General features: G+C 40.4%; 3 protein-coding genes across 4 annotated transcripts; 2 read left to right on the forward strand and 1 right to left on the reverse strand.

Annotated features, from left to right (window-relative positions):
* Positions 1–491: 491 nt before the first annotated feature.
* LOC124311737 (speckle-type POZ protein-like) lies at positions 492–1,793 on the reverse strand. Its single transcript, XM_046776104.1, has 2 exons — positions 772–1,793; positions 492–700 (listed from the first exon to the last, which is right to left on the reverse strand). The coding sequence occupies exons 1-2, from the start codon at positions 1,707–1,709 to the stop codon at positions 592–594; spliced, it is 1,047 nt and encodes a 348-aa protein (XP_046632060.1). The 5' UTR covers positions 1,710–1,793; the 3' UTR covers positions 492–591.
* Positions 1,794–2,201: 408 nt separating this feature from the next.
* On the forward strand, positions 2,202–5,841 carry LOC124311609 (collagen alpha-1(I) chain-like). 2 transcript variants are annotated; one of them, XM_046776093.1, is made up of 13 exons: positions 2,202–2,447; positions 2,512–2,734; positions 2,799–2,919; positions 2,996–3,855; positions 3,925–4,378; positions 4,500–4,568; positions 4,646–4,744; positions 4,823–4,921; positions 4,993–5,055; positions 5,155–5,226; positions 5,299–5,379; positions 5,467–5,598; positions 5,699–5,841. In XM_046776093.1, exons 4-13 carry the CDS (start codon positions 3,844–3,846, stop codon positions 5,767–5,769), a joined length of 1,152 nt encoding a protein of 383 aa, XP_046632049.1. In that variant the 5' UTR covers positions 2,202–2,447; positions 2,512–2,734; positions 2,799–2,919; positions 2,996–3,843; the 3' UTR covers positions 5,770–5,841. The 2 variants fall into 2 exon arrangements, with proteins under 2 accessions (XP_046632049.1, XP_046632048.1); XM_046776092.1 differs by having other exon boundaries at positions 2,203–2,447; positions 4,458–4,568.
* Positions 2,296–3,138, forward strand: LOC124323218 (solute carrier family 66 member 3-like). Its single transcript, XM_046784321.1, has 4 exons — positions 2,296–2,447; positions 2,512–2,734; positions 2,799–2,919; positions 2,996–3,138. Exons 1-4 carry the CDS (start codon positions 2,296–2,298, stop codon positions 3,136–3,138), a joined length of 639 nt encoding a protein of 212 aa, XP_046640277.1.
* Positions 5,842–12,159: the final 6,318 nt, after the last annotated feature.

Raw genomic sequence — 12,159 nt, forward strand, 5'->3', positions numbered from 1 at the left:
TAATGAAAGATTTCACAAGGCCAGTATTATTCGGTTGAATGACTCGTGCATGTCAACCATCAAGTGCGCATTGCGATTTGGTAATCTCAGAAAATATAACATTTGGAATGCCAGATCGAGCTGATGCTTCTAATATGGCCGGAAATTTATTTTCCTCACGACTCTAAAAAGAAAATGTTATATATTTGTCGCAATAAACAGCAAAATTCCAATTTCGTGAAACGGTTCCAATCTTATTTAACCAATGCAGACAAGCTTTTCGATTAATTATAAACACCATATTCTATTTAATTTGTGTCGCTTTTTAATCACCGCGTTACTTATACTTAATTCTCAATTAAAATAATGGACATAAGAGTCCAAGTAATAACTTGGCACAGCTAGAATATTGGAGTGTAGTTTAGAAAAAGAAACATTTGTATTTCTTGATGAATCCTCATTCCAATATACCAAGGTACATTACCAGAACAACATAAATTTTAATTCCCGATTGCATAATCTCAAAAGAAAATTCAACTTTCCGAACAACCCATCAAGAGAGAATCAACAATTTGTCAAGGACGGGTCGAAGTGAAAGCAGCTTGCTGGATGTCACACAGCCAAGTGGAGTGATCCCGTTTCGCCGTGCTCCATCCATCTGTGGTCATCACCTCGTTCGGGAAACTGCGAAGAAAGTTCAGTGCGTTCCGCTTCAAGTAATCTGCGCAATGGCCATCGGCAAGAATGAGCAACTCGATGCAATTGTCTGCCGAGATTTCGTTGACCAAATACTTTTCGCAGGCCGTCATCAGACTCCCGAGAAGATATTTCCCGGCAGCCGCCAAAAGTCCAGTCGTCAGCGTCTTCATTTTGATGACAGGTATCCGGCCCGTGTAGACGAAACGGAGCAGTTCTTGAAACACTTCCGGGTCCACGTCGTTGATTTTCACTTGGTGAGATAAGTTCTCGGCGGTTTCGTGATCGAACATGGCGGCGAAGACGGGACTTCTGGCAGATAGAATGGCCTTGTGGGCCTCAAACTTGCAGCCGCGAATGGTGAAAGTGACGTCACTGAATTTCATGGTTTGATGCAATCCGCCTAGATGTTGGATCAACTCGTCGTCGTTGAATAGGGGCTGATCGCGAAAGTTCTCCGTCCGGCCCGTTAGCGCCGCCTTGGCCACCCAAGTTTCGATTTCGCAGTAGATGGCCAGATGGGCGTTGTCAATCAGCAAATCCTCCTGTCTGTTGTTGGACATATCAACCAGATGAAAAGTGTTTAGAGTGCAAGGCAATTCAGTGCCTCTCGGCCAATTGAGTTCCTTCTGCGAGACTTTCTCGCGCATTTTGTTGACGATTGCAAATTTGACTCGAACTGGGATTAGAATTCGGGATAAACTGGCACCGGCGGGAGTGGCCGAAGAGAGCTTGACGACCACACCCGATTGTTGATTGGAGGCGAAAAGAGCTTGCAACATCCATTTGCAATTTGGAATTTCTTGAGCTGAGAATGGCTCCGATATTACAACTCCTTGTCGATTCAACTCGTAGCGCAGAACGTGGTGAATGGTCCACTCGAAATCCACTTTGACCAACTGAGACATGGAATGGCACCAGTTGCTTGCAATCGGCCGGGAAAAACCAACAGGTAACGTGTCTTCGGCCTGCTGATCAGTCTGTGACGTAGCGGCACCAGCAGCTTCGTTATTTGATTCTTGACTGGCACTCATTTCTTTTAAAACTGATAGAAAACTTAAATTGATTCGAATAAGCCTTCCTTTCACAGAGAAAGACAAATACTGACTGTGCCCTCGCTCCTCTGGCCCTCTTGCACTGTGAGCATGATAGGAGAAGGATGGGGTAGAAAATGGGGGGTTGAACTCACAAGGGAATATTGCGCGAAATAGCTGAAGGAACTTGCTGGAACTTGGCATACAAACGTTTTTCAGACGTTATGGCTTCGGGCAATTCTGTAAAGGCATTCAAAGTGGAATAAACAATTTAGAATTAAGATGATGTCATTAAACAATCTAAAAATTTGACAACTTATCTTTGGTAGTCAAAGTCAGTGTAAGTCCAACAATGTAACGCGTCAAAACTATTTTGTCTGCACTCTTTGATGTAGTTAAATGGAGTAGGTGTGTCACTAGAAATCCCGCGATAAGTGGTTTGATATCCTTAGAATATCGGACGAACTAAAATGCTTAACTTGACATGACCTTGATCGACCTTGATTAAGCAACCAAACGAAGTCTCAAAGTATATTTTAGAAGCCAGTCGGCCAACAGCTTTCAGCCTTTCACGTTGTTGACAGACATGGCTGATTTGTATTCATTATCACTCAGCTTTGCCAACATTTCAAAAACTGTTTTGTGTGTTGTTTTAAAATTGCCACAGATCATTAGTCTGGTGAACAGCAAAAGCACGACTGGCCTGAGTCTATCCGGCACTCTACTTGAATTGACTTCGTAAGTATTTTAATATTCTATTCGTACACGTGCACGTTTGACTCGGCCATTTGTATTATCATAGATTTACTATTGGGCTCTGCTACAATGTATTCAGCGATTACGCACTTTCGTCCTATTTGGAGTATCCGATTCTTGTTGGGCAAGTTCTCCTTCTGTTGGCCCTTTTACTCCATTACAGTCGACGAATCGGTCCGAAATGGTTGGCCGCATTTGGGGTTTATTCAGCCGTCGTCTACGCCTTGTCCACAGGCATGTTTCCTTGCGCTCTGCTAGTCACGTTGATGGTGAAATATTTGTTTTGTTTGTCGAGAGATAAGATAATTCATTAAAAGATTGAATACTATACAGAGCCTTTGCACGCCGTTATCTGCGGCGAGTAGACTGGTCCAAATTCGAACTATGCACGTCTCTCAAAACTCGGAGTCTGTCAGTGTTTTGACTTGGTCAATCGCCGTCTACACGTGCGTCAGTAAGCGTCGTTACAAACTCATTTTCTCTCAGTCTGAATAGAATTTAGGTTTTTTTGTTTTGCTTTTTTTTCTCAGTGCGGATTTTTATTACTTTGGATCGCGGTTTCGACGCTCCGCTGTTGGCCAACTATTCAGTTAGTTTGATTCTTAATTTGGCCGTGATAACTTTGGCGTTGAAACTGAGACGGCCGTCGAAGAAAGACGAGAAAATCGAGTGACACTAAATTTGATGGCCTCCAAATTCTATTTTACGCCTGACGTATAATTTTATCCGTCGTTAATATTACGATCAGTCCAGTGCAGATCGAGTACAGCCGGTAGAGACAAAAAGGACAAAGCTATAACAATAAATTGTTTAACTAACTATAGAAAGAGACTGTTACGTTTAAATTCTTAAATTCTTGCTCTGAATATGGCTTAATGTCCATTTGGGAGCTTTGTCACGTTTCTCAGAATTTTTTTTTTTATATTCTTCCATCTCCGATCGTATACAGAAGCTTCTCTTTTCTAATTTAACATTTATCTGCCACTGGTTAAATTGCAGTAGAAGCTCCTCGGCATCTGATATGGGATGACGTTCAAAAGGGCATCAAGGTCAAACAGACAACTTGTCAAGTCAAACGAGTGATGTGTTAACTGTCCAGGGTGATTGAGTTTTTTTTTTCTAAACGAACGTGTTCCTATTTTTTCTATTCTTATTTGGAATGTTTAACTGGAAGGCAAGCGTCTGTGCGCCTCTAAAGATTCTGTCACACGCATTCCTTATACATCCGCCATCCTATCCCTGCTTGCATCCTTTTCCCGAATAACACAGTAGTATACCTGATTCCTTTCTAATGGTCAGTCACACACAGTCAACAGGACGTATGCATTTTTCAGTGGTGTATTTAGTGCCTTTTTAGTGGAATAAAACGTAAATCGTCATGAAAACATCGGTAATATTTTTAATGAAAGCTCAATAATAATGGTTAACACAAAAGTTAATCTTTTGCTTTTTCTTACAGGTGTTGGCCTTTTTCATCATGGTGTGGATGATGCAGTCTCAAACGTATCAAACGCAACCGACAATGCGTCGGCCACAGTTCAAAATTATCGATGACGAATTCAATTGGTACAAGCCGGTTGCAGTTATCCTGAAACCAGCGTCGAAACGAGATTTGCAACAGCGGTTGCTTCAGATTAATTTCGATAAATTCCTGTTAGCGTCTTATCCGCCATCTCTACTTCCACCTTGGCCGTTTGTCCAAGATTATTCGGCTTATTTCCGCCGCTGGATTAATTACCAATCGAGTGACAGATTAAGGGATGTGTACAGAAGATACGAGTTAGCTGGTGATGTCGAGCGTAGATTAACATCTCTGGCCAGGATGGGACTCGTTGCCATTCCGAAGGTGAAGAAAATTAATCGCCAAAGAAGTGGAAATAACCGAAATCAGGAACAACAGATGGCAGAACAAAGTAAGATTATTTTTTTAAATATTACATTAACTAGCGTGTGTGTACTCATGTGCAAAGACTTGCGTGATTTTTCGTCTAGCCGTGCGTTCCCGAACAGCCAATCCTTACGATTTCTTTTCAGGGAAAAAGGGTAAAGACAAACTGCCACCTCCGTGGTTGTATGAACTCGTCGGACCTCCTGGACCAGCTGGTAATATATGTCGCTACTGATATGTAATCATAATTCTTTTTATTCTTTTATTCCTGCGATTCTTTGCTGGTATATAGGAAAAGACGGTGTCAATGGTATTCATGGAATTAATGGTGTCGATGGGAAGGATGGCAGGGACGGAATCCCCGGTCTGCCCGGACCCCAAGGCCTTATGGGTATGTTAAATTGTTTCGCAGGTCATCTTTTTTAAAATTTCGCGCGAGAATTTTCGTTAACTGGTTATATGCACTTAGGTCCTCCGGGACAAAATGGTATGAACGGCTCACCGGGCCCTCAAGGCCCTCCCGGAATACCTGGTGCTCAAGGAGTTCAAAGGTCGCAAGGCCCACAAGGTCCGTCAAGTTTAAACTGTTACATTTTTATTCCACTTAACAAAAATGCGTTAAATGTAATTTCCAAATAGGGAGCGACGGAAAGGATGGTTCCGATGGAACGAACGGGAAGGATGGGACTCCTGGCGCTGCTGGTACGGCGAGTTTGTCAACAAATTTGAAATTCATTTGTCAAAATTGAAATGAAAAATGCCTGATAAGGAAAAATTGTATTAATTAACTGCATTTCAAAGGGCCTTCCGGTACACCAGGACAGAATGCAAAAGACGGAAGAGATGGATCAGCTGGACCACCCGGCGCACCAGGTATATAATACTTCGAATCTATTTATTATTGTAAATGACACGTACGCGATATTTCGTTTTCTTATTTATAAGGTCAACCAGGAACTGCCGGACAAAATGGGAAGGATGGTGTTGACGGGAAAGATGGCCAGGACGGAGCGCCGGGTCCACCTGGTATAAGCAGCTCGGGTTTTAATTTGATAAATTTACGATAAATTGTTTTATCGATATACTCTATGGTTATCCTTTAAACTTTTATAGGTCCTCCCGGAAAAGACGGACAAGACGGAAGGCCAGGAACTTACGGCCAAGATGGTCAAGATGGATCCGTAGGAGTAGCTGGGCCGAGCGGAGTATCTGGATTATCAGGTACCACTGGCATAAGTGGACCAGGTAAAATCAAACGAAATTGATATTTTCATCAGCTATTAGCCTATATGCTGACGTTTATAAAAATTTAATCGATGGCGCATTTCTATTCACAATGTTATAGCCGGAGTACCAGGAATTCCCGGAACGCCAGGGACGCCCGGAGTCCAGTGGTCATCAAGTTCAATCGGATAACGGATTTATAATTATTTTACTTATTTAGGTAAACAACATTGAATTTCATTTTGACTAAATACTATACTCTGTTGACATCAATACAGTTCTTGTGTATGTAATATCTTGTTATCTTGAACAGTTTTATCATATCTCATCTTAAGCCTGTAAAATAATAAAGCGCTAGCGCCCGTATATATTTTTAGCCTACCTATCTCTTCTCTTACCTGTCTCTTTTCATTTAACAGGCTTGTTGGGCAGATACATTTCAGGATATTACTGCTATTATTTTCTGTCTAATGTCCAAGTTATATATTCAATTCTGTATACAGAATTCACTTAAACAAAATTGCTCAAAAGGGTCAAAACAGCTGCTTATAATAATTCAATATAGTGATGCAACCCGACTGGGGATGCAGACTGGCGCACACATATAAAATCTAAAAACAAGTTTTTTTCTGATAAGTTTTGAAAGTAGGGAACGGAGGTGACGGAACGCGTTATCTGTTGTTTACAATCAGCAATGTCCTTGAAAAAACTGTTGGCTTGACGCTGCTGCCACTTGTCCAGTTTCCTCTTAAATTTCAGTCAGTTTTAGTGCTCGTGTGTCGTCAGATGCATCAGCCTAACTTTTCCAGAATAAATAAAGTAGGCCTAGTTAAAGTATAGTGCAATAACATATTATATATAAGGTTTGAGATATATAGTGCGCATCAGCTTGATTTATTTCACAGTGACTTCCGAGTTATTCAATTCAAGGTAATGGGCTATACTAATAATATAAAATGTATTATTGTATCATTCGTTGATCAACACACTGCTTGATTAAAATCGATTTTAGGAAACGTCGTTATTTTTGAATTCCTTTTGAACTGGAAAACCTTATGAATTGTAGATAAGGAATTCTTGACAATTGAGAATGCCGAAAAGAATTAGGCCCTCTAATCTCAACCTGGCCGGCGACAACTGCCCAACACCCGTAAAGAAAATCGCCAACAACCGCCCGTCTGCTGATGCAATAGCAATCGCTTCGCCATCGTCCACTACTGTGCGAATTGAAGAAACAGACGACAAACCTACACAAGGACTGAGGAAGACCAACCACGGAGTCATTTTTCAGTTAAAGTTACTGATACTCTTCCTGATCCGAGGAATCAACGCCGGCTACATGTTCAAATTGGGAACGGAAATGGAAGACATTGGAGGTAAATTTGATGATTTAATCTTCAAGTATGAAATCGATGACGACTCGAAAACAGGGATGAAACGGTATCGTTATCGCTACCTACAAGCTAAGCACAAGCAGAACTCGGCATTGAAAATCACGGCGAAACAATTATTCAATGACAGCGAAAGCGATTTCAGTCTACCGAAATATTTCCGTTCCTATTGTAACATGATTTCGAGAGGAGACGACATTGAAGATTGCATCATTTGTACCAATATAAGCTTCAGCGAGAACGATTTATCTAAAAATAATATTCAGCTGCTACCCGTGGAAAAACTGGATGGCATTTTCAACTTTAATAGTGACGACAACAATTTAATTCCAATAACTCGTTATAAGATTAAAATGAAATCAGATAACAAATTTTACAGCAAAATGCTGCAAACTGATGACAATTCCACCAGCAACTCAGCACAACGGAAGGCCGCATACGACTCCAGGAAAAAAAAGCAAATACTAGAAGATTTCTTCGACAAACTAGTCTTTATAGTAAACACGCCAAACGAAGTCGATTTAGGGAAGATCATTTGTGGCGATGTCAGCAAGTTCTACAAACTGCACGAAAGCGACTTTCAATCGGATTTCATTTTGCGAAACATGTTGGACTGGTTCAAGGCAAAAGAATCAACATTCATGTCATCGCTAGACGGAATCGAAATATTAGAAAAAGGCAAGGAAAAAATGAAGTCTCTGCGCATGACGGCCGTTTCCATGGACTATCAGAAGCAGTTGAAGGCTGATTTGGAACTCAATCTTGACGCCGTTCGCGAGATGGCGGATCAATTAATTCGGCTGTTGAAGTCCTCCAATCCAATCAATCACATTTTTTCTGCGCTAGCAAAACATACTGCCGTTAAAGTGATTGCGGCGCTAAAAGAACTTCGACAGCGCATTCCGGCGTGCAGGGCCGCTGATATTAATGCAACAGCGCCGGAAGAAATGAAATATTTTCAACGAAATGATAGCTACCTAATAACGCCCTTGAGTCAATTCAAATTGAAGCGCGAAAAATTTAAAAAGGCAATCAAGTCGACACTGATTTCCCATAATCTTCTTGTTGTCGTTTGCGAAGACAGTTCTTCGACGGAAAGCGACAAATATTACGAAAAGGTGGTTAAAGATACCAGCAAGAAAGTGATTCTCATCAATGCTGGCAACTGTTGCGAAGGAACTGAGGGGATAGAAGATGACGTGAAATTCTCTGATTTGAGCTACCAGTCGAAAAAGAGATTACTTTCTAGGGAAGTGTTATTTCAAGGAGTGTTGCTGAGTGTGGGAGCTCTTATCAAAAGGAGCGATGAAAGTGTTCATGAACTAATAAAATATGGCTACCCAGAAGAAATCGTCGATTTAAATTCCATGAAGGAACTGATGATGGGAGAAATGGAGAAAGTAAAATTCCCTTCGTACAGCGGCCTAGGTTTCCATCCACCTTTGTGTATTGAAAGGCGAATGAGTTTTGATGAAACACAAGCAAAGAAATCAGGATTTAAAATACAAATGAAAGCAGATTACCGGACGATAAATCTCGAGGAAGCCAAAGTAGAATTTGAACGGAAATGGAGGATTTGGGAAGAAGTTGGAATAAGCCATGGAAATAGCTGGAAATTGAAGAAATTATTTGAAATAGGAAATAAGTCTTTGATTAGCACACAAGCCTCTAAAACTATTATCATCTCAGAAAATGACTTGATCGAAGAAGAGAACTGGAAAAAGCAGATGTTTATAATATCAGGTCTAGCTGGAACCGGAAAATCAACAGCTCTATCCTACTACTACAAGAAAATAAAAGAAGAGAAACCAGATCACTGGGTTATTAGAATGAATTTGGCTGATTATTTTAAATCTCTTCCACAATTCAATTCTAACCAGATTGAACAATTAAATGCCATACGTTTTTTAACAAGTAATTTGCCCGACGTCAAAAATAGTCATTTTGCGCAGTCACTCCTTGGTTACCGGTTGAAATCGGGAGATAGGATTGTGATTATGTTGGACGGCTTCGACGAAATTGACAGCGAACGTCAAGATAAAGTGATTGATTTAATCAAATGTATTAGATTGACGGAATGTAATGCACTCTACATTACCACCCGGTCACACTTCAATGAAAAGTTGGAAAAACAACTGCGCTATTTTTCATTCACTTTAGAAAATTTCAGTGAGGAAGACCAAATCAATTTTCTTTCCAAGTATTGGGAGGACAAATTTGAAGTGCCCGCCACTCGAAATGGCCCGCTCTGGCGTTTTGTCACCTCGCTAGTCGACCGGCTGTCAAATTCACTGAAAGACAAAGAGAGAGCTTTCATAGGGATTCCATTGCAATGTCAAATACTGGCCGAGTGTTTCGAGTCGCAACTCAGCAAGGATACCATCGAAAAAGGATTAAATGTTGATACTCTTCTTCAAGATATCGACGCTAATATGAATCTTGAAAGCCTTTACCGACGACTTATGAAGAAGAAACGAGACATTTATAGGCAGGAGAAGATACGATCAAAATCTCACAATCATCTTGTAGAAACGCACATTGATGACGACATGAAAAACCTGAAATCCTACCTGACAAAATTGGCTTTGAAGACCATTGTCTCGAAACAGGAAGATTTGGACATTTTGTTAGGAAAGAAGCGATCCTATCAGTCTGAGCAGAGGCTTACTAAAAAAAGGCAAAGAAGAAGCGATTATGGAGTTCGCTTTGGCTTACTGAATAATACGAATGAACAAGGCAAGATGCAGTTCTTGCATCGAACATACGCTGAGTATCTAATGGCCAAGTATTTATACCGAGGTTTCCATCTCGACGAGGAACGCCACAACAAGCTCCTAGATGAAGAATCCGTTCGACTCTTGATGGCAGGAGAAATTTTGGTGAATCCCCAGTTCAATGGCGTTCGAGTGTTTTTTGATTCTATGTTGAAAGGGATAGTTCAGAGTGAGAAATGGTGCAACATAGTGCACCGAGGACTCTCCAAAGATGTACCCACCCGACTGAAATACTTTTCCGGAGGTTTTTGCTGTCAAACTAATTTCTTGTTCCCATCCAAAAACGCTATGTGCGTCGCCGTGAAGCAAGAGAATGCAACCATCTATCAATTTTTGAACGATTGCTTCGATTTACTAGTGGATAAAGCGGAAGTTCAACAGATGATGAAATCTCTATTAGCTACTCGTACTGAATTATTCAAATACCTTTACATGCAAAGCAGTGACGAATTTCAGCGATACATTAACTATTTTGATGATACGGACGAAAACGATCTCAAAAATATCTTGTTCAGCCTGTGTGAATGCCTGCCTCCTCACGAAATGAATTATTTCTATTGGAATCGAGATGAGCAGAGAAAAATCGTCATCATTTGGCTGGAATTAATGATGAAGCATCGAGAATTTTTGAAACACCGAGTTATTCTTCTGGACAAAAATAAAATGTATCAAACGAAAATATTGCAATTCCGTTGGGTTTTTATAGTTCGGTTCTTTATTGTTAACAATTACTACGATGGCCAATTAAAACTGTTCTTAGAACTTCTATCATATCTATACAATGATTGCTCTCTTTTGGACGTATTAGAGAGCGTGTTAAGAGCACCTGAAAATGACCATTTGAAGGGTCAAATCGGAAAAACATTGGCCATATTGCGAGACCTTGGGAGAGATGATGTACTAATTAAACTTTCGCGTCCAGTCCTCATGTTGGACCCCCAAGCCATCCAAAATATTTATCCACTCTGTCTGCCAGCAAAAGTGGAAGAACATTTATTGAACGAAGAAATGTGGTGGTGGTTGCCGCAGCAGAACCCGAATGTCGACGTGTATTCTAATATGATAAGCCCTTTGCACCAAGCAGTATTTCAGGGTAACGCCGAGACTCTCGGACGTCTATTGGAAATTGTGCGCAAGAACTTTTCTCCCGTCAGTGAAAATCCAAGAGATAGACATAGAGAAACGGCCATCAAGGTGGTTAATCACATAATTCGACACGATGGAAAGTTTTTTTCGCCATTTTATTTAGCAGCAGCTTGTGGTCACGAGGAAGTGTGTCTTCAGATTCTTTCCTTCATAAAAGATGTTCTACGAGATGAAATATTCAACCAAGACTCGATTGCGGTAAAAGTATCCCTACAAAGTGCTTTGCTGGATACTATCAGTTACAAAAATCTTGAAACTTTTCAACACATTTTGAAAGCTATACAACGAAGCATGGGGCAGTATAATTTGATTGAACTTCTTAAATCGAAGTTAACAACAGGAAATCATGATATCGAATTTAACAATAGGCCTACCCCCTCCAGTTCCATATTTACTACATGCCATTCTAGGTCTTTCCTGGAACAAATAATTCAAGTGGTTGTCCAAGAAAGTAGTACAGGATACGACGATTTGAATGATTTAGTTTTCCAAGACGAGAAAGCCATAGAATTGATTGACATATTCGATGCCGACACTCTTCAAAAGATGTTTAAGGCAAAGGGTTTGGATGCTTGGATCAAACGCCTTTTCGATGACGTCAACATTACCAAAGGATTTGAAGCGATGGAAGCTTGTCTTCTTGAAAAAATAAATAAAGATCAAATCTTAGAATTCATTAAGACAATTACTACGACGAATTTGACAAATAATACAAGTGCAAACGACGGCAACAGTTACTGGGCTAAATATATTATAAATGCCAATGACCGCCTCATAATAATTGATAAACTAATGGAAATCCTTTCAAGTAAACTGGACACAAATACCATAAAAGAGCTTGCACTCCATGACGATGGCAAAACCATCACTCGAGCTGTGCTCAAAAATAAAAAATCAACCGTTGATTCCCTGCTACTTCATTTGCCGAAAGCTGACCAAGATGAAATTGGCCAACGTGTGGTAGAGTCCGCATCTCACGTAATGAAGGAAGCTTTAAATTCTTTCGAGCATAAACTGACTTCATTCCGTGATTTCAGTTTGATTTTAATCTTTGTTATCAATCACGCGAATAGCAATCAGCTATCGAAATTTTTTCAAGACATAGTGTCCTTGCATCAGACTGAAGGAGAAAAACTCAGATCTAGTATTTGGGGTCATTTCATCGAAGAGAATAATAACGAAGAAAATGTCGATAAGTTCATGAAATGCGTGTCAGAGAAGCTGGGAGACACTTTCGTAAAAGACCTTGTCATTCACAACGACGATCATGG

Source organism: Daphnia pulicaria, chromosome 1 (assembly GCF_021234035.1).
Source record: "Daphnia pulicaria isolate SC F1-1A chromosome 1, SC_F0-13Bv2, whole genome shotgun sequence".
NCBI lineage: Eukaryota > Metazoa > Arthropoda > Branchiopoda > Diplostraca > Daphniidae > Daphnia > Daphnia pulicaria.

What these genes read in the sequence shown, in the direction of transcription:
- LOC124311737 (XM_046776104.1), bottom strand. Translation starts at nt 1,709, where the DNA reads ATGAGTGCCAGTCAAGAATCAAATAACGAAGCTGCTGGTGCCGCTACG. An exon ending in CTGATGACGGCCTGCGAAAA is followed by an intron (nt 701 to 771) that starts GTATTTGGTCAA and finishes GCCATTGCGCAG; the next exon opens with ATTACTTGAAGCGGAACGCA.
- LOC124323218 (XM_046784321.1), top strand. Translation starts at nt 2,296, where the DNA reads ATGGCTGATTTGTATTCATTATCACTCAGCTTTGCCAACATTTCAAAA. An exon ending in ACTCTACTTGAATTGACTTC is followed by an intron (nt 2,448 to 2,511) that starts GTAAGTATTTTA and finishes GTATTATCATAG; the next exon opens with ATTTACTATTGGGCTCTGCT. An exon ending in CTCTGCTAGTCACGTTGATG is followed by an intron (nt 2,735 to 2,798) that starts GTGAAATATTTG and finishes AATACTATACAG; the next exon opens with AGCCTTTGCACGCCGTTATC.
- LOC124311609 (XM_046776092.1), top strand. An exon ending in AAGGTCGCAAGGCCCACAAG is followed by an intron (nt 4,922 to 4,992) that starts GTCCGTCAAGTT and finishes ATTTCCAAATAG; the next exon opens with GGAGCGACGGAAAGGATGGT. An exon ending in CGGAGCGCCGGGTCCACCTG is followed by an intron (nt 5,380 to 5,466) that starts GTATAAGCAGCT and finishes AAACTTTTATAG; the next exon opens with GTCCTCCCGGAAAAGACGGA.